Raw genomic sequence first — 21,915 nt, forward strand, 5'->3', positions numbered from 1 at the left:
GTATGTTTAGCTCTATTGAAGGCCTTTTTAATTGACCTATGGCTATAGCCCTGTTCCAAAAATCTGGCCTTAAGATCAATGGATTGTTCTAAAAAATCTACCTCATTAGAGCATATCCTTCTCAGCCGCAGGAATTGACCAACAGGTATTGACCTAATCATGGCCTTTGGATGTGATGATGTTGCATGTAAGAAGGAGTTTACAGATGTTGGCTTTCGGTAGAGATCAGTAAACAAAACATTATCGTTACCTCTCTTTACACACACATCCAAAAATTCCATATAATTCTGATCACTCTTGTATGTCAAATGTATATTGCAGGAGTTCAAATTAAGTTGACACATAAAGTCATCAAGTTGTTCCTTGGAACCCTGCCAAAGAAAGAAAATGTCATCAATGAAGCGCACCCACAAGGGGATACGCTCCATTGATGATACGAGGCCAGACACAAGGAGGTCCCTCTCCCACAGCCCCAGGAATAAAGTTTTTACAGAGATCTAGATTATAATAGCCAGGAGCTTTTGGGGCATGTTGTAATATATCGTTTACATATATATAGTATTAATTATTGTTATCTTTTTTCTTATTAATTTTATATGTGGAACTTAATAAAAATTATATATTTTATATGATTATATCGTTGTCCAGATTGATTTTCTTGATTTTTTTTCCATGGGATGGGCTTGAAATTATTTAACTCTTTGTAGTGTCTCACTACAACATTTATACACCATCTCTCAGGGGTTATTTTATAACACACAATTGGGTATAGTTATAGAAATTGTTTTTAATAATATATTTTTACCCTGATTAAGATTTGTGTATTTTTACTGTACTTATACTGCTGTGTTTTGCACAGGATCTTTTCTCGTTCGGAACATGGATTTTAAGTCCAGGGAACAATCCTGGCAGGGACAAGTTAATATGGTATTCGGAACAAATGGTGGAACGGCCACTACGGTTATTGGTCCACATTTTAATGATTTCTTTTATACTATTAAGAATTTAACGTACAGAAGAACACGCTCATGGTGGAATAGGGCTTTTTTAGAAAATTACGTGAAGAGACATTTGATCCCTAGGGGCTTGCGAATTCAAATCACACCATCATTCCCTGTTGATGATAATTAATTTATAAGTAAATGGGAAACGATTTGTAACGAGACATCAACTAAATTGATGGAACTACTGATCCAATACAATTCAAAGACCCTCATTGAAATCGATAAATTATTGGAGGAGGCCTTTACTAAGGCTAAGGAAAATTTAACGGCCGATCAATTTGAATCAATAAATCCACAATTGGACAAAGTCGTGGACCAATGGGTTAAAGACTTGCAAGCAAAGCAAACTAATAAACTCCAGAGGGACCAAAGAGATTTGAATAGTGGTAGAATGTATAGATGGCGGAAATCACAGAAAAATGAGGAGAATCGTGGACGGACAATATCCATAACATCTGATGTAGCTAATAGTGATATCTCATGTGCCTCCTCTTCCGTCTCTGAGTCCACATCAATTAATCCTACACCGAAACGGAAATATGAACCTCGCTATATGCCGGCAAAGAGGAACTTCAGATATTCTCCGGATAGCTATAAAAGTAACAACAAGGTAATTAATCTGAGTTCCCACTCATTTTCACAGATTGAAATTGATGTATTGAATAGGGGTCTAATGTTCTGTCCTGTAGCAAACTTTGATAAATTCACTGCTATCAAAGACTTGCATTTATTCGCAAGAAAACTTATTTTTAAACGCCATTTTTATAATGACGAATTAATGAGATTATTCCCAACAGAGACGGAGCAAGAGGCACTGAGTATATTAGAGGAACTAGCACGTGAACACAATGAGAATGAGGAAGGTAAGATTCCAGATATATTGCGTTCTAGATCACGTAGATTCCCACCTTTGTCTGCTTGTTCTACTATAGAGATATTTGTCCAGACTATGTGCAGGGAATTTGATAAAATTCCCTGTTATCCTAAAATTAATAATTTAAATAATGAAGAAAAGAAAAGTCTGATTAAACTACGTGAGATGAATGACATTTTGTTTAAACCTGCAGACAAGGGTGGGAATATTGTTATTTGGCCTAAAGTATTATATGAGGCAGAGGCATTTAAACAACTGAGAATGGAGGTGTGTTATAAAAAATTAACATTTAATCCTTTGGAGAAATTCTATGGAGAACTTATGATTATTTTAACTGCAGCCCAAGAGTATGGAACTATTACAAAAGAGGTATCTTTGGCTTTACAAGTCCCAGAACCCACGATACCAACTCTATATTTATTACCAAAAATTCATAAAAATAATACGACACCCCCGGGTAGGCCGATAATATCTGGATGTGGCAATTTTTTGGAAAATGTTAATAAATTTATTGATTTTAAATTGAAACCACTAGTAGAGACACTACCTTCCTTTGTAAAGGATACTAACGATTTTTTGAAAAAAGTAGACGGATTATGTATAGATGTTGATACATTATTAGTTTCCTGTGACGTAGAGTCCCTATATACAAATATTTGCCACAATGACGGCCTAAAGGCAGTGAAATATTTTTTAGATTCCTCTACAATATCCGATAATATGGGTAAATTGATTCTAGAACTCTTACAGTTCTCATTGACCCATAATTTTTTCCTTTTCAAGGGGTCCCTCTACCTACAGCTCCAGGGCACCGCCATGGGCGCAGCTTTTGCGCCTGCTTATGCAAATTTATTCCTGGGGCTGTGGGAGAGGGACCTCCTTGTGTCTGGCCTCGTATCATCAATGGAGCGTATCCCCTTGTGGGTGCGCTTCATTGATGACATTTTCTTTCTTTGGCAGGGTTCCAAGGAACAACTTGATGACTTTATGTGTCAACTTAATTTGAACTCCTGCAATATACATTTGACATACAAGAGTGATCAGAATTATATGGAATTTTTGGATGTGTGTGTAAAGAGAGGTAACGATAATGTTTTGTTTACTGATCTCTACCGAAAGCCAACATCTGTAAACTCCTTCTTACATGCAACATCATCACATCCAAAGGCCATGATTAGGTCAATACCTGTTGGTCAATTCCTGCGGCTGAGAAGGATATGCTCTAATGAGGTAGATTTTTTAGAACAATCCATTGATCTTAAGGCCAGATTTTTGGAACAGGGCTATAGCCATAGGTCAATTAAAAAGGCCTTCAATAGAGCTAAACATACGACACGCCATCAAGCTCTCTATACTACACATAAGAAACAAATATCTCAACCAGTTAGATATATAACCCAGTTCCATGGACAATCAGATTTAATGCTGGAACTTTTGACTAAATCATGGCCGATCCTACAAAGTGACCCAATCTTAGCAAAATTTATTGGTGAACGTCCTAATGTTACATTTAGAAGGTCACGCAACCTGGGAGACACATTGGTAAAAAGTCATTATATAGGTGACCCCAAAATATCAGCTTCCTTCCTAACTAAGACCAAACCACCATGGGGATGTAAACCATGTGGTAAGTGTGTGGCATGCCCAAACATTATTAGATCACAATCGTTCACCAATTCTATGGGCACCAACACCTATCAGATTAGACATTCTATTACATGCACATCTAAAGCTGTAATATATTTTGCCCAGTGCCCGTGCTCGTTGATATATATAGGCATGACAACCCGCCAATTAAAAATCCGTGTTCGGGAACATGTACGGGGAATACAGGTTGCTAGGGATATTGATGATGTTAATTCCTTAAAAACAATACCAAAACATTTTAAAATCTACCACAATTGTGATGCCTCCCTCTTAAAAGTATTTGGTATCGATAGAATTGAATTAAATGAGAGAGGGGGCAGAATCAATGTTCCTCTGGCAAAACTAGAAGCCAAATGGATATGGCGATTGGATACAGTGACACCGAAGGGTCTTAATGATAATCTAAGTTTTGCCCCTTTTCTCTAATCCATGAGCGTAACTTTTAATATTTAAGTACATTCTTAATTTTAAATTTTATATGTACGTTTTATTAATATTATTAATAATATATATGTAATCTTATTTTGATTTTATATATTGTAACCCCTTCAGTGTTTTTATAGTACTTAGAGGTATATAATGATCTGTGTAAATATTAATTTTTTTATATTTATTTATAGGCTATATTGATTAGATTTACCTGTTTCCCTCCTTCCATGGATGTGGATATAGGGTTCCTCTTCGACTTCATCATGCCGGATCCAGAACCATATGATGGACTTTCTTTCTTCCTTTATACTATGGCCCGATGTAGGCTTTTATCTGGATCCATTCATGGACGCCCATGTATTTGAATGCTTTGATGTGTTCTTCTTTAACTATAATAGAACATCAAGTATTAATATTATATATATATCCGTTATGATATGCTCGTATTAGTTATTGCCTTATGGTGAATTTCAGGGTTATTAGCAATCCTATTTTTGATCACTGCTTTAGTTTTATTATTTTATATTTTATTATTCCCCTTAATATTTTTGTATTGATGGGAATAATAACTATGACACCATCACACTATTGGAGTTTGTGGAACATAGTGAGGTGTACACCTATATGATATGGATGTATACTGCTTATGTATTATTTATGAATCTGCTGAAGATGTAATACATCGTAAAATACGATCACAAATACACACTATATATGGATGTATACTGCTGATGTATTATCTACAAATCTGCTGAAGATGTGATATATTGTAAAATATGATCACAAATATATATTATATTATTACATATATTTTTATCAATATTTACTCATTCATTTATAATTAGATTGTTAAATCAATAGGTCCTGTTTATTACCATCGTTATTCCTGCTGTCACTCTAACACTATTCAGGACTAGAGTTCATTTACATAGGCATTACATCACCTAATCACTCCTGTGCGCTTATTCATATGATCTATCACATAGTGGCAGTGGTGATCATATTCCCTCTCCACTTTTACACTTTTTCTTTCCCTCTCCCCACCCTTTTCATTAATTTTTCCCTGGATAGATTGATCGCTATATCGCGTAACTGAAATGATACCTCCTCTCTTTTAATACCGCCCATATCATGTCTGTGGTGGTGCGCATGCGCCGCTGTGGTCCGGGTGATCGGGGCCGGCGCGTCATGTTGTCCTTGGTAACGCCGGGAACGTAACCTGTGCGCCCGGTCACGTGACGTGTCTGGCTGTGGTCTTCTGGGTTTCCGTAGCGGCGCATGCGCCGTACACACTGCGGATGTGGTCATTGGCGCCGCATTCAAATCTCGGCAGCTATATAAACAGGGCATAATGCCTCTAAGTCATATACCCCCTGACGAAGGAGCAAGTGCGTCCGAAACGCGCGTCGGGGTGCCCCCAACTCTTCCTGGCTGCCCACTGTGGACTATTTTGCAAATATTGATCTGAGTAAGTGTTCTCTTACCTCTATCTGTATATCCTTCCTGCATCTGCACTGTTATATAGCACCTTTTTGTCCCCTTTTATATATATCGGTATTCCAATTATAAACATATACCTTGGCACTTTTTGCACATTGCACTTTTTATTCAACTTTAACATTTTTATATACATTTGGGTTCTTCAGGAGGTAGTAAGATTGAGAGTTTTTACAGAGATCTAGATTATAATAGCCAGGAGCTTTTGGGGCATGTTGTAATATATCGTTTACATATATATAGTATTAATTATTGTTATCTTTTTTCTTATTAATTTTATATGTGGAACTTAATAAAAATTATATATTTTATATGATTATATCGTTGTCCAGATTGATTTTCTTGATTTTTTTTCCATGGGATGGGCCTGTAGTATAAGGCAGCATCCTGCAGGCAGACCCTGTACTATAAGGCAGCACCCCATAGGCACACCGTGTAGTATAAGACTGCACCCCATTGGTAGACCCTGTAGTATAAGGCAGCATCCCGCAGGCAGACCCTGTAGTATAAGGCAGCACACCCATAGGCAGACCCTGTAGTATAAGGCAGCACCCCATAGGCAGACCCTGTAGTACAAGACAGCACCCCCATTGGCAGACCCTGTAGTATAAGGCAGCACCCAATAGGCAGACCCTGTACTATAAGGCAGCACCCCATAGGCACACCGTGTAGTATAAGACTGCACTCCATTGGTAGACCCTGTAGTATAAGGCAGCATCCCGCAGGCAGACCCTGTAGTATAAGGCAGCACACCCATAGGCAGACCCTGTAGTATAAGGCAGCACCCCATAGGCAGACCCTGTAGTATAAGACAGCACCCCCATTGGCAGACCCTGTAGTATAAGGCAGAACCCAATAGGCAGACCCTGTACTATAAGGCAGCACCCCATAGGCACACCGTGTAGTATAAGACTGCACTCCATTGGTAGACCCTGTAGTATAAGGCAGCATCCCACAGGCAGACCCTGTAGTATAAGGCAGCACACCCATAGGCAGACCCATAGGCAGACCCTGTAGTATAAGGCAGCACCCCATAGGCAGACCCTGTAGTATAAGATAACACCCCCATTGGCAGACCCTGTAGTATAAGGCAGCATCCTGCAGGCAGACCCTGTAGTATAAGGCAGCATCCCCAGAGGCAGACCCTGTACTATAAGGCAGCACCCCCATAGTCAGACCCAGTAGTATAAGGCAGTATCCCACAGTATAAGGCAGCACACCCATAGGCAAACCCTGTACTATAAGGCAGCACCCCCATAAGCAGACCCTGTACTATAAGGCAGCACCCCCATAGACAGACCCTGTAGTATAAGGCAGCATCCTGTAGGCAGACCCTGTAGTATAAGGCAGCACCCTCATAGGCAGACCCTGTACTATAAGGCGGCACCCCTATAGGCAGACCCTGTGTTATAAGGCAGCACTCCCATAGGCAGACCCTGTAGTATAAGGCAGCACCCAATAGGCAGACCCTGTACTATAAGGCAGCACCCCATAGGCACACCGTGTAGTATAAGACTGCACTCCATTTGTAGACCCTGTAGTATAAGGCAGCATCCCGCAGGCAGACCCTGTAGTATAAGGCAGCACACCCATAGGCAGACCCTGTAGTATAAGGCAGCACCCAATAGGCAGACCCTGTAGTATAAGACAGCACCCCCATTGGCAGACCCTGTAGTATAAGGCAGCATCCTGCAGGCAGACCCTGTAGTATAAGGCAGCATCCCCATAGGCAGACCCTGTACTATAAGGCGGCACCCCTATAGGCAGACCCTGTACTATAAGGCAGCACCCCATAGGTAGACCCTGTAGTATAAGGCAGCATCCCACAGGCAGCCACTGCAATATAAGGCAGCACACCCATAGGCAAACCCTGTACGATAAGGCAGCACCCCCATAAGCAGACCATGTACTATAAGGCAGCACCCCCATTGGCAGACCCTGTAGTATAAGACAGCACCATCATTGGCAGACCCTGTAGTATAAGGCAGCATCCTGCAGGCAGATCCTGTAGTATAAGGCAGCACCCTCATAGGCAGACCCTGTACTATAAGGCGGCACTTCTATAGGCAGACCCTGTACTATAAGGCAGCACCCCCATAGGCAGACCCTGTAGTATAAGGCAGCATCCCACAGGCAGCCACTGTAGTATAAGGAAGCACATGCATAGGCAAAACCTGTACTATAAGGCAGCACCCCCATAAGCAGACCCTGTAGTATAAGGCAGCATCCCAAAGGCAGACCCTGTACTATAAGGCAGCACCACTACAGGCAGTCCCTGTACTATAAGGCAGCACCCCCATAGACAGACCATGCAATATATAACAACACCCCCATTGGCATACCCTGTAGTATAAGGCAGCATCCCGCAGGCAGACCCTGTAGTATAAAGCAGCACCCCATAGGCAGACCCTGTACTATAAGGCAGCACCCCATAGACAGACCGTGTAGTATAAGACAGCACCCCCATTGGCAGACCCTGTACTGTAAGGCAGCACTCCCATAGGCAGACCCTGTGTTATAAGGCAGCACTCCCATAGGCAGACCCTGTAGTATAAGGCAGCATCCCGCAGGCAGACACTAGTATAAGGCAGCACACCGATAGGCAGACCCTATACTATAAGGCAGCACCCCCATAAGCAGACCCTGTAGTATAAGACAGCAAAAAAAAAGGGAAGAAGCCAGCACTGCTTATGGTCAGAACGCAATAAATGAAGTGCAATTGCACATAATTTCTAACTGTATTTCAAATATGAGATATTTAGCAAACAGTTGATCAATTCTTTGAGCTACCCTGCCACTTCACGGCATTCTCATAATGGGGCAGTCCTAATCTACGTATTTTATTTACGTTGTGCCATTATGGCCTCCTGAATGTATAAAGAGTATAAAAAAAAGGACCACATTACATGCGAACTGTACCTGGAGCATTTTCAGAATCACTCCCTTGGTGCCAGGAAAGGCAAGCGCAGGTAAAGGCCGATCAGGTCCAGTGCGGACATTTCAGATCTGGCTTCCACACTGCCAAACCCGCACCAAAGATGAAGGGTGAGACAGGCTGAGACACAGGTCCACAATTAACTGGAGCCTGAGGCAGGGCAGGGCTGCTGTGTGTGTGCACAGCAGCCTATCAATCACAGAGAACACAGAAAGAATGGCACACATAACCCAGCGTGTGTGGAAAAGTGGTGGTCAGCCACATACCAATGCAAAGCAAAAAAAAAGGGAAGAAGCCAGCACTGCTTATGGTCAGAACGCAATAAATGAAGTGCAATTGCACATAATTTCTAACTGTATTTCAAATATGAGACATTTAGCAAACAATTGATCAATTCTTTGAGCTACCCCGCCACTTCACGGCATTCTCATCATGGGGCAGTCCTAATCTACGTATTTTATTTACGTTGTGCCATTATGGCCTCCTGAATGTATAAAGAGTATAAAAAAAAAGGACCACATTACATGCGAACTGTACCTGGAGCATTTTCAGAATCACTCCCTTGGTACCAGGAAAGGCAAGCGCAGGTAAAGGCCGATCAGGTCCAGTGCGGACATTTCAGATCTGGCTTCCACACTGCCAAACCCGCACCAAAGATGAAGGGTGAGACAGTCTGAGACACAGGTGCACAATTAACTGGAGCCTGAGCCTAAGACAGCACCTCCATTGGCAGACTCTGTAGTATAAGGCAGCATCCCGCAGGCAGACCCTGAAGTATAAGGCAGACCACCATAGGCAGACCCTGTAGTATAAGACAGACCCCCATAGGCAGACCCTGTATTATTATGCAGACCCTGTAGTATAAGACAGACCCCCATAGGCAGACCTTGTAGTATTAGGCAGCACCCCATAAAAAACAAATACTCACCTCTCTTCTTCCTGGTTCGTGCGCTGCTCTGAGCGCCCACTCATCTCCTGACAGCAGGCACCAGGCAGTGACGTCATCGGGCCAGCTGTCAGCGTCACTGATGTCAGTAGCTGACAGAGGGATGATGGGGGAAGGAGCACAGCTCTCCTTCTCTCATTATTGCAGTCAGCTGTATCGGCTAAATGCCAGCACAGCTGACCTTGCGATGACAGGTGGGGGCCCACTGCTGGCATCGGGGCCCTCCGCCTGCTCAGGGGCCCCTGTTGTGAATTCTGTTGTCAAGCTCCCTCCTGTGGTCATGAATGGTACTTCGGCTGGTTCTGTCCATGGGCTTCCTCTGGTGGTTGTGAGTGGGGCTGCGGCTTCTGAGTTTCCTTCCACAGGTGACGAGGTTAATTCGTTAGCTGGCTGCTCTATTTAACTCCACTTAGATCATTGCTCCATGCCACCTGTCAATGTTCCAGTATTGGTCTGTTCGCTCCTGGATCGTTCTTGTGACCTGTCTTCTCCAACAGAAGCTAAGTTCCTGCTTGTTTTTCTCTTGTTTGCTATTTTTCTGTCCAGCTTGCTATTTTGATTTTTGTCTTGCTTGCTGGAAGCTCTGGGACACAGAAGGAGCGCCTCCGCACCGTGAGTCGGTGCGGAGGGTCTTTTGCGCCCTCTGCGTGTTTTTTTGTAGTTTTTGTGCTGACCGCAAAGTCACCTTTCCTATCCTCTGTCTGTTCAGTAAGTCGGGCCTCTCTTTGCTAAATCTATTTCATCTCTGTGTTTGTATTTTCATCTTACTCACAGTCATTATATGTGGGGGGCTGCCTTTTCCTTTGGGGAATTTCTCTGAGGCAAGGTAGGCTTTATTTTTCTATCTTTAGGGCTAGCTAGTTCCTTAGGCTGTGACGAGTTGCATAGGGAGCGTTAGGAGCAATCCACGGCTATTTCTAGTGTGTGTGATAGGATTAGGGATTGCGGTCAGCAGAGTTCCCACGTCCCAGAGCTTGTCCTGTATTATTATTATTAACTATCAGGTCTTTCCGTGTGCTCTTTACCACCTGGTCCATTATTGTCCTAACCACCAGGTCATAACAGGCCCCATAGTGGCCGGCAGCAGAGCAGGGAGATCGGTTCTCCCTACTCTGCTGCAGAAGGTAACTATCGGTGCGCTGCTCCAGTTGGGCCCCCTCTGACCACTGGGCCCGGGGCACCAGCACCCTTTGCCCCCTGATAGCTACGCTACTGTGTGTATAGTAACCCATTTTCCTTACCTTTCTTGTACATACCAATCTTTTTCATTTTCCTTCTATCCCTTTCATTTTTTCTTTTTCCCCATTTTCCTTAATAAACCATATTTTTCCTCCCCCTTCTCATCCTTAACCCCTTCCACCCTATTTTTGCCTATATCTTTCATCCTTTTAAATTTATCTTTTTTGCTTTTACTTTGTTCTGGTTTGTGTCTATATTACTTTGTTTCCCTCCTTTTTTATTAACCCCATTTATGTAAAAAATACTTAGTAAAAAATAATTTAACAAAAATGGCACCCACTGAGCGTTCAAGGATGGTGCTGAATTGTGCGATTTTGGTGCTTTTTTTCTCATGTCTTCTATGTGGAGCCTAAAAAAAGCTGCACTGGGGAAGGTAAGACATTTGCAGCCGCCCATCCAGCCACCACGTGCCACTGAACTGCACATCGAACCAGAGACCCATTAATCCATCTGCTCATCTCTAGTCTCAACTGTCCCGGATACAGGAGACAGTCCTAGATTTGGGTCTACGCCCTGTTGTAGTGGTTGCGTGTGCTGAATTTCCCTCACTGCCAGTGCCCCTCTGACAACTCCTACTTCTGGGTGAGAAAGAAATGATAAATAGGAGTGGATTGGGATGTGGCTAAAATGTGCCATGGCGCTCTTTGACTACTGGCACCAGACGTACAAGCAGTAGTACTAACAACCACAGGACATAATTTACCTACTTTGCCTCGGGCAATCGTATTAGTGACCTAGAAGTGGAGGGTGTTATGAGACATCTGTGACATCAATTATCTCAGTCACGGCAGCGTAATGTTACTTTTAACAGTGAAACCATCAGTTAGAATCAGTGTTCTGTACAGAGAGGTTTAAAAAAATAAAAAGTCCAGTGCATTATGTTATTAAATAGGCAGATGGTTACTACCCTGTTATCATCCAGTTCTATGGTGTAGTTACTCTGACCTAATGTCTTGCTGGAGCCAGCTGTCAGAGGTAGGTTGTCTAGTCTGCCTGTAATCACAGAGGGGGAAAACTGGAGAAGATCAGAATGAGGTCAGGAATTAGCTAAAGTCAAAACTAGGAGAACAGAGTCAGAATAGTAAGGCATTCAGAAAGCTAAACGATCCAGGTGCAGAACCTAGTAGCGACAAACAGCAGATAGTCCACAAATAGCAGACCAGGATCGGTATACACCTATAACTAGAAAAAGCAGCAAGCTGTAGGGGGTTTACATAGGATGCGGCCCCTTCCAAGCTTCACAGCATGAGCTAATGCAGTTGATCAATACTCAGCTGTGAGACATAGGTTCCCCTGCTGGGTGCCACCACAAGTCTCAGCAATCTGAATATTAAACAGGAGTAAGTCAGCATCACCTAGCACCATTGACAGTGTAAGTACAACCTAAAAGGGGCCTAGGATTTAAGTGACAGTTTAGACACGGACCTAACAAAAATCCTTTCCCTAACTTCACTGAAAATATATATGTACTGTGAATTACTGTCTTATTATAATTGTATTATGACAGCACAGGACATCTCATTGGATTGTGACTTCATCATATTGAGCTTTATGTCTGTACTATTATTTTGGAAATAAATCATAAGATAGATTTCCTGAACTTACTGCTGTCATTGTGGAGTGGGGCTCTTGCCAAAGTTTTGCTATGGGACCTCAGGCGCAGGTTTCCAGAGATTGCAATTATTAAAATTATTATTACATACAATTATTTGTTAATAACAGCTGACCTAGATGATAGAAAATGTCTTAAATACAACAGATTTATTACACTTTCACAACTTTTAAATATCTTTTTTCAAATTATTGCCTACTCTATGGCATTTGTAGAAGATTATTCAAGATGAAAGAAAGAAAAGTGAGAAGGACATACTGTGATGCTGCTGTACTTTATCAAGAGGAATCTAAGTAGATACAGGATTTCATACACAAGACGGAAGTAAGTGGTAGGAGTGTCTCTGGGAGGGTATGACTCAATCCGCGCCTTAACAGCTACCAAAATCTACTCTTCCTGGTCCTCCAAAACTCTTTAAGGAGACTTGAAAGCTCTGTGTTGTGCATCTGTGTTTCCAGGCTCAATTGGTATGTCCAGCATGCCTTCCTGGCAAAGGACTGTCAAAGAGAGATATGGAGTTGGTGAGTTTAATGTGGATTTCTAATTTTTTTTTTCTTTTAGAAGAGGAAGGATGTGGTAGGTGCAAAGTCATAATGAGAGCAGTGATCAGAAAGTAACATGTGCATTAGGTTCTTGTTAAGATCATGCACCCACATAACTAAACAGATTATCTTTTTTTTGCTCAAAACTATCAGTTTTAGGGAATATAGTGGCCTTAAATGTTTGAATGAGAGTTAATATTTACAGTAAATGCAATGTCTATTTTCTGAAATGAAATGTTAACTGTAATAATACACAAATGGGAAGAAAATCAGCTATCTCTATAATTGGATTAATTTATAAATAGTAATTAAACCCTTATCCATAGAATAAGAGATACATTTTCTGATTCTTGGGTGGTCACCTACTGGAAGCCTAAGTGATGCCAATTGGGTATTTGTAACCACTTGCTCAACCTTGATTCCATTCAATGTCTTTGTCAGACAATGAATGCAGAGGAGGTGAAATATATGCATCTATTCTCTATTGAAGACAGTTCCCTGAAGCAATCTTGAGATCTATGAAAAAAGTATAACTTACAAATTTGGGGAAAGATTTTCACGAGAGAGCCAATTTCCATTTCCGTTTTATTTTCCCTTTCTTCCCAGTGCCATAACTCTTTTACTTTTCTGTCTGCATAGACATTTGAGGGCTTATGTTTTGACAAGACGAAGTTGTACTTTTGAATGACACCATTCATTTTACTGTAGTGTACTGGAAAATGGGGGAAAAAATTACAAGTGTTGTGAAATTATGAAAAAAAGTAAATCTAACATTGTGTTTTGACAATGGTTTATGCTGTGTATATTTTGTGGTAAAAATTACCTTGCAATATGATTCTCCTCATCATTATGATTACAGTGATACCCAACTCAGTTTTTTTTATTATTTTAGGCGTGAAAAAAATAAGCTAGCAAAAAAAATGTTTTTTGGTTGTGTCGCCTTTTTAAAGATCTGTAAAATTTATATTTTTCAGCTGATGAAGCTGTGTGATGACAAAAGTTTTTATCAAACCATTTTTGGATAGATGTGACTTTTGATCGCTTGTTACAGCCTTTTTTTGTGAAATTGCAGCGACCCAAAAAGTAATTTTGTCTTTCTTGATTTTTTTGTCGATTATGTTGTTTAGTAGGGATGGGTGAACCCAAACGATAAAGTTTGGTGTCAGTGCCAAACACCTAGTGTCTGTGAATGGACCCCGAACACAAACTTCTCCAGAAAGTCTGTGTTACTGTTCAAGTTTGATAGCCCAAACAAAGCTTGTCAAAAGTCAATCAGCAAACTTTACTGTGTAGGCACTTCCAGCTCAATCACAGCCATGTCAAGTATTGGCATGGCTGTGATAGACCGGGACACACTGTGTAAAAAAATAAATAAAATAAGATGTTCTGCCTCATGTATTTTTAATAACCAGAGCGGCAGCCCCCAGCTGGTTTGGTGGTTATCAAAAATAGCGAGGTCCCCATGCAATTTTTTAAAATTATTGATATAAATAATTTTTTATAAAGGCGTGGAGTCCCCCCCCCCACAATTTTTTTTTTTGATAACCAGCCAAGCTAAAGAGAACAGGTGAGGACTGGTTTTCTCAGACTGGGAAGGGGCCATGGATATTAGCCCTCTCCAGCCTAAAAATAGCAGCCCACAGCCACCTAAGAAAAGGCGCATCCTTTAGATGTGCCAATTCTCACACTTTGAACAACTCTTCAAAATTGCCCTGATGCAGTGGCATTTGGGTTAATAGTTGTGGGGTTGATGTCAGCTATTTTATGGCCACAGACATCAAGCCCACAGGTTAGAAATGGAGAGGCATCTTTAAGTTACCCCCATTACTAACCTCATAGTCAAATGTATTACAAACAGGGACAGAGTAAAGCCTTTTAATTGAAATAAACCCACAGACTCCTTTATTTGAAATAAAAACTCCCAGATGCTCTTTTACCCATTTATTTACTACAAATTAAAATAAAAAATCATAGTTATACACACCTGAGCTGCCGTGAGAAAGTTCACCAGAGTTCATAGCTAATGAACCCCGGTGACCTCATTTAGGACACCGCTCGCTGCTTAAGAACTTTCTCAAGCATCGAGCAGTGCCATAAGTAAGGTTACTGGGGGTTCACCAGCTATGAACTCTGGTGAACTTTATCAGGGCAGTTCAGAGCTACACACTTCAGTGAGAGCCAGCATGGATAGCGGCAGTATCACTGATGTGACCTCTATTCAAATCATCTGAATCTTCATTGGACAGCATGAATTATCTTCACATTGCACAGTTGAGAGATACGGTTGCTTATTATTTTTTGATTTTTACAGGGGACATAGGCTTCGATGGATGTAAAATTGAGTATAACTGTTCATTTTTTAATTTCAAATAAAGGTGTCAGTGTCTTCTTTCAACTAAAGAATTGTATTCTGGCTGTGTCTTTTTTACAATCTAACTATAGCAAATGTGAACATGCACCTATGCGTTGCATGCATACCAACATATACTCTGGCTCTTTTTCTTTGGTTTAGCATTCTTACTTTGTAGTATTTTTTAGAACTACCTGAAACTTTTGCACAGTTGTCATGATCCATTTTTTGGATTTGTGACAGCTCTGGCTCTGTTTTAATTTAAACTTTGTTTTTTGCTTTCGTGCCAGCATGGGTTAATGCCAGTTTTCCTTGCTGCAAGCTGCTGAATTGTTAGGTCAGCTGATGTGGGTGGTGACCACTCCCACCATATTTTTAATAGTCACATGATACATCAGCTAACTGTTGGTGATAGATATATTCTATGTAGACCAGCCCTGTAGTGTGGTGCTTGGCAGCTGTGCCTGGAGCTAAGTTACTTGTCTATTTTCCCTGTCTGTCTCGTACTTGTCACTATCCTCTGTGTGTGAATCATCTGCAGTGGTGAGGCTAGCGTCCTTGCTGGCCAGTGCACTAGCTAGGGTTAAGCGAGGTGACAGCTAGGTTCTTGACGGTGGCGGGGGTAAGGTCTAACCTAGAGCATTAGGGGAGCTTAGGGATAGGCACAGGCTGAGTTAGGAGGGGCCCCATCCCTCGTTCCCTACTATTAGGGCCTTCTTACCCCCTTTTCATATCCCGTTGTTGGTGTTTGTTGTGCCGTCCGCTGTACCAACTCTTGTGGTTGTGACAACAGTACTGTAGATGCTATAATCGTGGTTTACTTTTATTGTACAGATTTGCTTGCCATTTTTATAGCTTACAGAAGTATCAATACAATAGTTAATTTTAAAAAATGTTTGCTATATCTGGACAGTTTTATTTTATGTTTATTTTTCTCTCACAGCAATTTGTGATTTCACAAGCCAAGGATTTCCACAAATTTCTCTTCAAATTGGAAATGTAGTCCACATTTTAGAGACTTGTGACGGTAAGGAATATTTTTTTGCATGATCGTTTTATAAAAAAAATTTTTAAGATATTTTACTAGTAATCTACTGTATTTTCTAAAAATGTATATCTGTGTGGCTAACATTTTTCACTACTTGTACAGTGCTGATGTATTCCACAGTACTATAACAGAATATACCCTGCTCAAAAAAATAAAGGCAACACTAAAATACTACATCCTAGATATCACTAAATGAAATATTCAATTTGCAAATCTTTATTCATTTCATAGTGAAATGCATTGAGAGCAATAAAACATAAAAATGATCAATGTAAATTAAAAATAACATCTCATGAAGGTCTGCATTTGGAATGATAATAAAAATCAAAGTGGAAAATCAATTTACAGGCTGATCTAACTTCAGTGAAAATGCCTCAAGACAAAGAAATGATGCTCAGTGGTTTGTGTGACTTACAAGTCCTTCTATGACCTCCCTACAAAGCCTGGGCCTGCTTCTAATAAGGCGACGGATGTTCTCCTGAAAGATCTCCTATCAGTCCTGGATTAAACCATCAGTCAACACCTGGACAGTCTGTGGTTGTCATGCACAGTGTAGAAAAGACTAAGTGTAACACTAAGGGATGAGCGGAAGGGAGCCCAACACTAAGGAAGGGGGGAGTGGAGACCCCAAGGAAGATCTAAAGTCACACTGTCTGCCCTAAACGACCCTATTTAGGTCCTGTGACTATCGCCGAGCAGGAACCTCATCCTTAAGCACTAATCGATTCCCACTACCACTAAAGACAGCTGGGATAGATGAACGAGGGGAACACTTATCTTGAGAAGATTCTGAGATGTAACATAGCAACACCAAGGAGGAAGATAGCCAACTGCTATAGCTCCAAGCCTCAACAGGGGGAAATGGAAATATTACCGGCAACCCCCAGCAGCAGGCTGGTAGTCTATAAACACCCCAGTCCAGGTGTGTCAATTAGAGCCAGAGAAAGGTTGCCACTGGTCAAAGAGTCAGAAGGGTTAATAAGGTGTCTTTGAGGCCAAACGCAGAAACCTTCTGCAGCTAGATGCAGTGTGACTGTCTGCAGCCTCAGACATACCTGTGACAGTGGTGCAATGTGGTGTTGGTGGATGGGACGAGACATGATGTACTCAATTGGATTCAGGTCTGGGGAATGGCCAGGCCAGTCCATAGCATCAATGCCCTCATCATGCAGAAACTGGTGACATACTTCAGCCACATGAGGCCTAGCATTGTCATGCATCAGAAAGAATCCAGGGCCAAGTGCACTATGGTCTCACAATGTGTCTGAGAATCTCATCCTGGTACCTATTGGCAGTCAGAGTACCTCTGGCTAGCACATGGAGGGTTGTGCAGTCCTCCAAAGAAATTACTCCCAACACCATTACTAACCCAACACCAAATTGGTCATGCTGGAGAATGTTGCAGGCATCGGAACGTTCTCCACAACGTCTCCAGACTCTGTCACATACAGCTCTGGCAAAAATTATGAGACCACTGCAAAATGTTCAGTTTGTTTGATTTTTCTCTTTATCGGTATATTTTTGAGTAAAATGTAAATTATTCATTTATTCTATAAACTTATGACAACATGCCCCAAAGTTTCCAAGCAATAAATTTTGTATTTTTTTTTCTGAAAAGGAGAAATGGCCAAAAAAAACCAGTGCTTTCAGATCTCAAATAATGCAAAGAAAACAAATTCATAATCATTTAGCAACAACAATACTAATGTTTTAACTGAGGAAGAGTACAGAAATCAATATTTTGTGGAATAACCATGATTTTTAATCACAGCTTTCATGCGTCTTGGCATGCTTTCCACGAGTCTTTCACATTGCTTCTGGCGCAAAAATTTAAGCAGTTCTTCTTTGTTTGATGGCTTGTGACTATCCATCATCCTCTTGATTACATTCCAGAGGTTTTCAATTGGGTTCAGGTCTGGAGATTGGGCTGCCCATGACAGGGTTTTGATGTGGTGGTCTCTTAATTTTTACCAGAGCTTTATGTTCAATGTGAACTTCCTCTCATCTGTTTATAGTGCAGGGTGCCAAAGTCGCATCTGCCAATCTTGCTGTTCTTTGGGAAATGCCAATTACCCGGCAGGGTAATGGGATCAGGCACAACACCCACTTGTGGATGCCATGCCCTCATACCACCGTCATGGAGTTTGATTCTGACAGATTAAGAAGACAAATGGATGTTAGTGGCCTGCTGGAGGTCACTTTGCAGGGATCTGGCACTGCTCCTTGTGTACCTTCTTTCATAAAGGAGGAGGTACCGGTCCTCCTACTGGGTTGTTGCACTCCTACAGCCCCCTTCACTTCTCCTGGTGTACTTGCCTGTCTCCTGGCATCTGCTCGATTCTCTGGACACTGTTCTAACAGAAACAGCTATCCTTCTTACCACAGCTTGTATTACTGTAAATCCACTTCCTGTTATTCTCTGCAACACTGACATCAAATTGACAGAGCTTCAGCAAATCACTAATTGGTTGTCAACGTGACATCGACACTGTATACAATAGCTTCAGACTCAGTGCTGGACCTGGATACGTTACGTAAAACTCAGATTGTTGTTTCATAATAAGCTGCAGCTCAACCTTTTCAAACTTTTAAAGGTAACCTATCATGAGGATTAGAGATACGCGAACTCATTGGGAAAATATTTGTCAATGTCAAATTCGGCATGAACATAGCAAATTCAGATTGGTGTTCAGGTTCTCGAGCATTTTTGCACAGTCAACAAAATTCGGTCACAATTCTGTAAATCATCGCGTTTCAACTAATACTTTTATTAGGACATTGGCTAAGATAGTGGTGCTTTATGACTAGAGGGATGTGTTTGATTAAGGGAAGGGGGTGTGGAGAGGTTAGAGGAGCGGAGGATTGTTGTTTTAATTTTTTTATTTATTTCTTTTTCTTAAGTTAATGTATGTACATTCCGGCAGCCAATCAGGGTGCAGAAACCATCCACAACATCATGACAGAAGGTCTTCTGCGATTGGCTGTCGAAGTCTCATGTCCTTGTCCATATAAAAAGTGGACATCTTGCTTTGTTGTCATCTTTTTCTCAGTGTCACAGTGCAGAGAAGCTCCTTCTAGTGCTGCTGCTTCTGCTAAAAAGTGAACTTGTCAGTTAGCTAGATAGGATCCTGTCCTGTGTGAATTCGCTCTTTCAGCATCTAACTAGTTTGCATTAAAACTGTGTTGACTCTCAGGAGGCCCCATTTGTTATTCAAAATTGTTTGTGCAAATCCTGTTGCAGTCAGGTATCAAAGGGCCAGATTTCCTCTTAAAAGTCGACAGGCCTAATATGGAAGCTCAGCCAGGAGGTGGTATTTACTAATCCAAATCGTGTATGATAAAACTGTGTTGCAGTGCAATAATTTAACAAATACACACATGAACCAGCTCATGCGCTATCAACACGCCTTAGAATGGGAATCTTACTATGCTAAAATACTGACTAATGGGCCTCAACAACCATCGGCCATCCCATCAACCATATCTGCTGCTTATTCCTCCCAAGACAACGTGCCAACTGTTCTCACACAGGTCACCGACCTCAGAAAATCCATTTGTTTACCCGCTACAGTCGAGGTGAGTCAGTTTTTATGGACGTGGAGATGACTGCTCTTTTTGCGTTACTTAGTGTCACACTTTGTGTCACGCATCTTTCTCAATCCACCATAACATTTACACCTGCACCTTACTCGCAATCCAGCAGTTTTTCCTGTTCCCCCTACTCCACCCTTTCAGCACAGCAGCCAGCCCTTGGTCTCACAGTTTTGCTCACATCAAAGAATGTTTCCTCCTACATATGCCAAGGCTAAGAGCTTGAACTCCACCTTCTCCAATCTGTTGGCCATGGAAATGCTGCCTTTCTGTCTAGTGGATACAGATGTGCCTGCCAGGGTGCATATCATCACTGACACCTGGACAAGCAAACATGGGCAGGGGCATTTCATCTCTCTTACTGGGCACTTGGTGACTCTGGTAGCTGTGGGGGCAGGTAGTAAAGAAGCTACTCCACAAGTCTTGGAATCCCCAAGGCTTGCAAGACAAACCTCTTTATCTAACACTTCCTCCAATTCTTCTGCCTCCTCCACCTGTACACTAAAGGTACCTTCACACATAACGATATTGTTAACGATATCGTTGCTATTTGTGACGTAGCAACGATATCGTTAATGAAATCGTTCTGTGTGACAGCGACCAACGATCAGGCCCCTGCTGGGAGATCGTTGGTCGCTGAACAAAGTCCAGAACTTTATTTCGTCGCTGGACTCCCTGGAGACATCGCTGGATCGGCGTGTGTGACACCGATCCAGCGATGTCTTCACTGGTAACCAGGGTAAACATCGGGTAACTAAGCGCAGGGCCGCGCTTAGTAACCCGATGTTTACCCTGGTTACCATGCTAAAAGTAAAAAAAAACAAACACTAGATACTTACCTACCGCTGTCTGTCCTCCAGCGCTGTGCTCTGCACTCCTCCTGCACTGGCTGTGAGCCGGAAAGCAGAGCGGTGACGTCACCGCTCTGCTTTCCGGCTCACAGACAGTACAGGAGGAGAGCAGAGAAGCAGAGCGCAGCGCTGGAGGACAGACAGCTGTAGGTAAGTATCTAGTGTTTGTTTTTTTTTACTTTTAGGATGGTATCCAGGGTAAACATCGGGTTACTAAGCGCGGCCCTGCGCTTAGTTACCCGATGTTTACCCTGGTTACCGGCATCGTTGGTCGCTGGAGAGCGGTCTGTGTGACAGCTCTCCAGCGACCAAACAGCGACGCTGCAGCGATCCGGATCGTTGTCGGTATCGCTGCAGCGTCGCTTAATGTGAAGGGGCCTTTAACCTCTCCCTTAATGAGACACATGTTCAAACAGTGCAGAGAAAATCCCCCCACCTCTATACTGCACAGCCAGGGATCACTGCAATCAGGCAGTGTATAAACTAATATGACTTGGAGATCGCAGTCACACAGATCAAGAGTTGTGGACAGCTATCCGGGCCAAGTTTGAGTAATGACTGTCTATACTGAACCTGGAGCCTGAGAAGGACATGTGCGATAACGGTGTGGCGGCCCTATGCCACACGTGTCTTGCAAGGCTCATGTCCCCAACCTGGTGATACAGCAATTTCTCCACCACTATCCTGGTCTGGATGTGCTGCTGTGGAAAGTACAGTCGCTGTGTATTCACTTCCACAGTTGGCACCCCCGTCATCGACTTGCATCATTACAAAGATCTTTCGGCCTACCGTTTAACCAGCTGAAATGCAATGTGCCGACACAGTGGAATTCCACTCTGCACATGTTGCAGCGACTGTGGCAGCAGTGACAAGCCCTAGTGCAGTATGTAATTTTGCATTGCCTGGGCCAAAGCAGTACGGACATGGTGCAAATCATACTTTCAGAGTGGACACAGATGAAGGACCTCTACACCCTTCTGCACAGTTTCAAAATGCCTACTAAGATGGTTAGCGCTGATGATACCATAATCAGCATCACTTTTCCAGTCATTTACATGCTGCACTTGGTACCAGACATACTGTTAACGAAGGTGCAGGAGCCGAGGAACAAATGGAAGAGGAAGAGGTGATGGATGGACAACAGTCTGGAGATTAAGAGGATAATGATCCCCTCTCTGTCTGTGGTTGGTGGGAGGGGATGGAGGAAGAAACCTTGAGTTTTACCCCCCCCACCAACACACCATGGACTGGACCTGATGGAAGCTCTCGACACATGGGAGCCTTCTTGCTGTACTATTTTAAACATGATGCCTGAATTCTTAGGCTTAGAAATAGTGCTGACTACTGGGT

The 21,915-nt window shown here is 42.2% G+C and overlaps 1 protein-coding gene across 1 annotated transcript in view; it reads left to right on the plus strand.

The window, feature by feature from the left end:
- The first annotated feature begins 12,588 nt into the window (after positions 1–12,588).
- DOCK2 (dedicator of cytokinesis 2) overlaps positions 12,589–21,915 on the plus strand; it is a 1,209,209-nt gene continuing 1,199,882 nt past the window's right edge. The window contains exons 1-2 of the mRNA XM_069763868.1: positions 12,589–12,704; positions 16,019–16,102. Of these exons, the coding sequence (XP_069619969.1) occupies positions 12,653–12,704; positions 16,019–16,102 (136 nt within the window). The 5' untranslated portion in view covers positions 12,589–12,652. The remainder of the gene's footprint in view (positions 12,705–16,018; positions 16,103–21,915) is intronic.

Source organism: Ranitomeya imitator, chromosome 4 (genome assembly GCF_032444005.1).
Source record: "Ranitomeya imitator isolate aRanImi1 chromosome 4, aRanImi1.pri, whole genome shotgun sequence".
In the NCBI taxonomy this organism is placed as follows: Eukaryota; Metazoa; Chordata; class Amphibia; order Anura; family Dendrobatidae; genus Ranitomeya; species Ranitomeya imitator.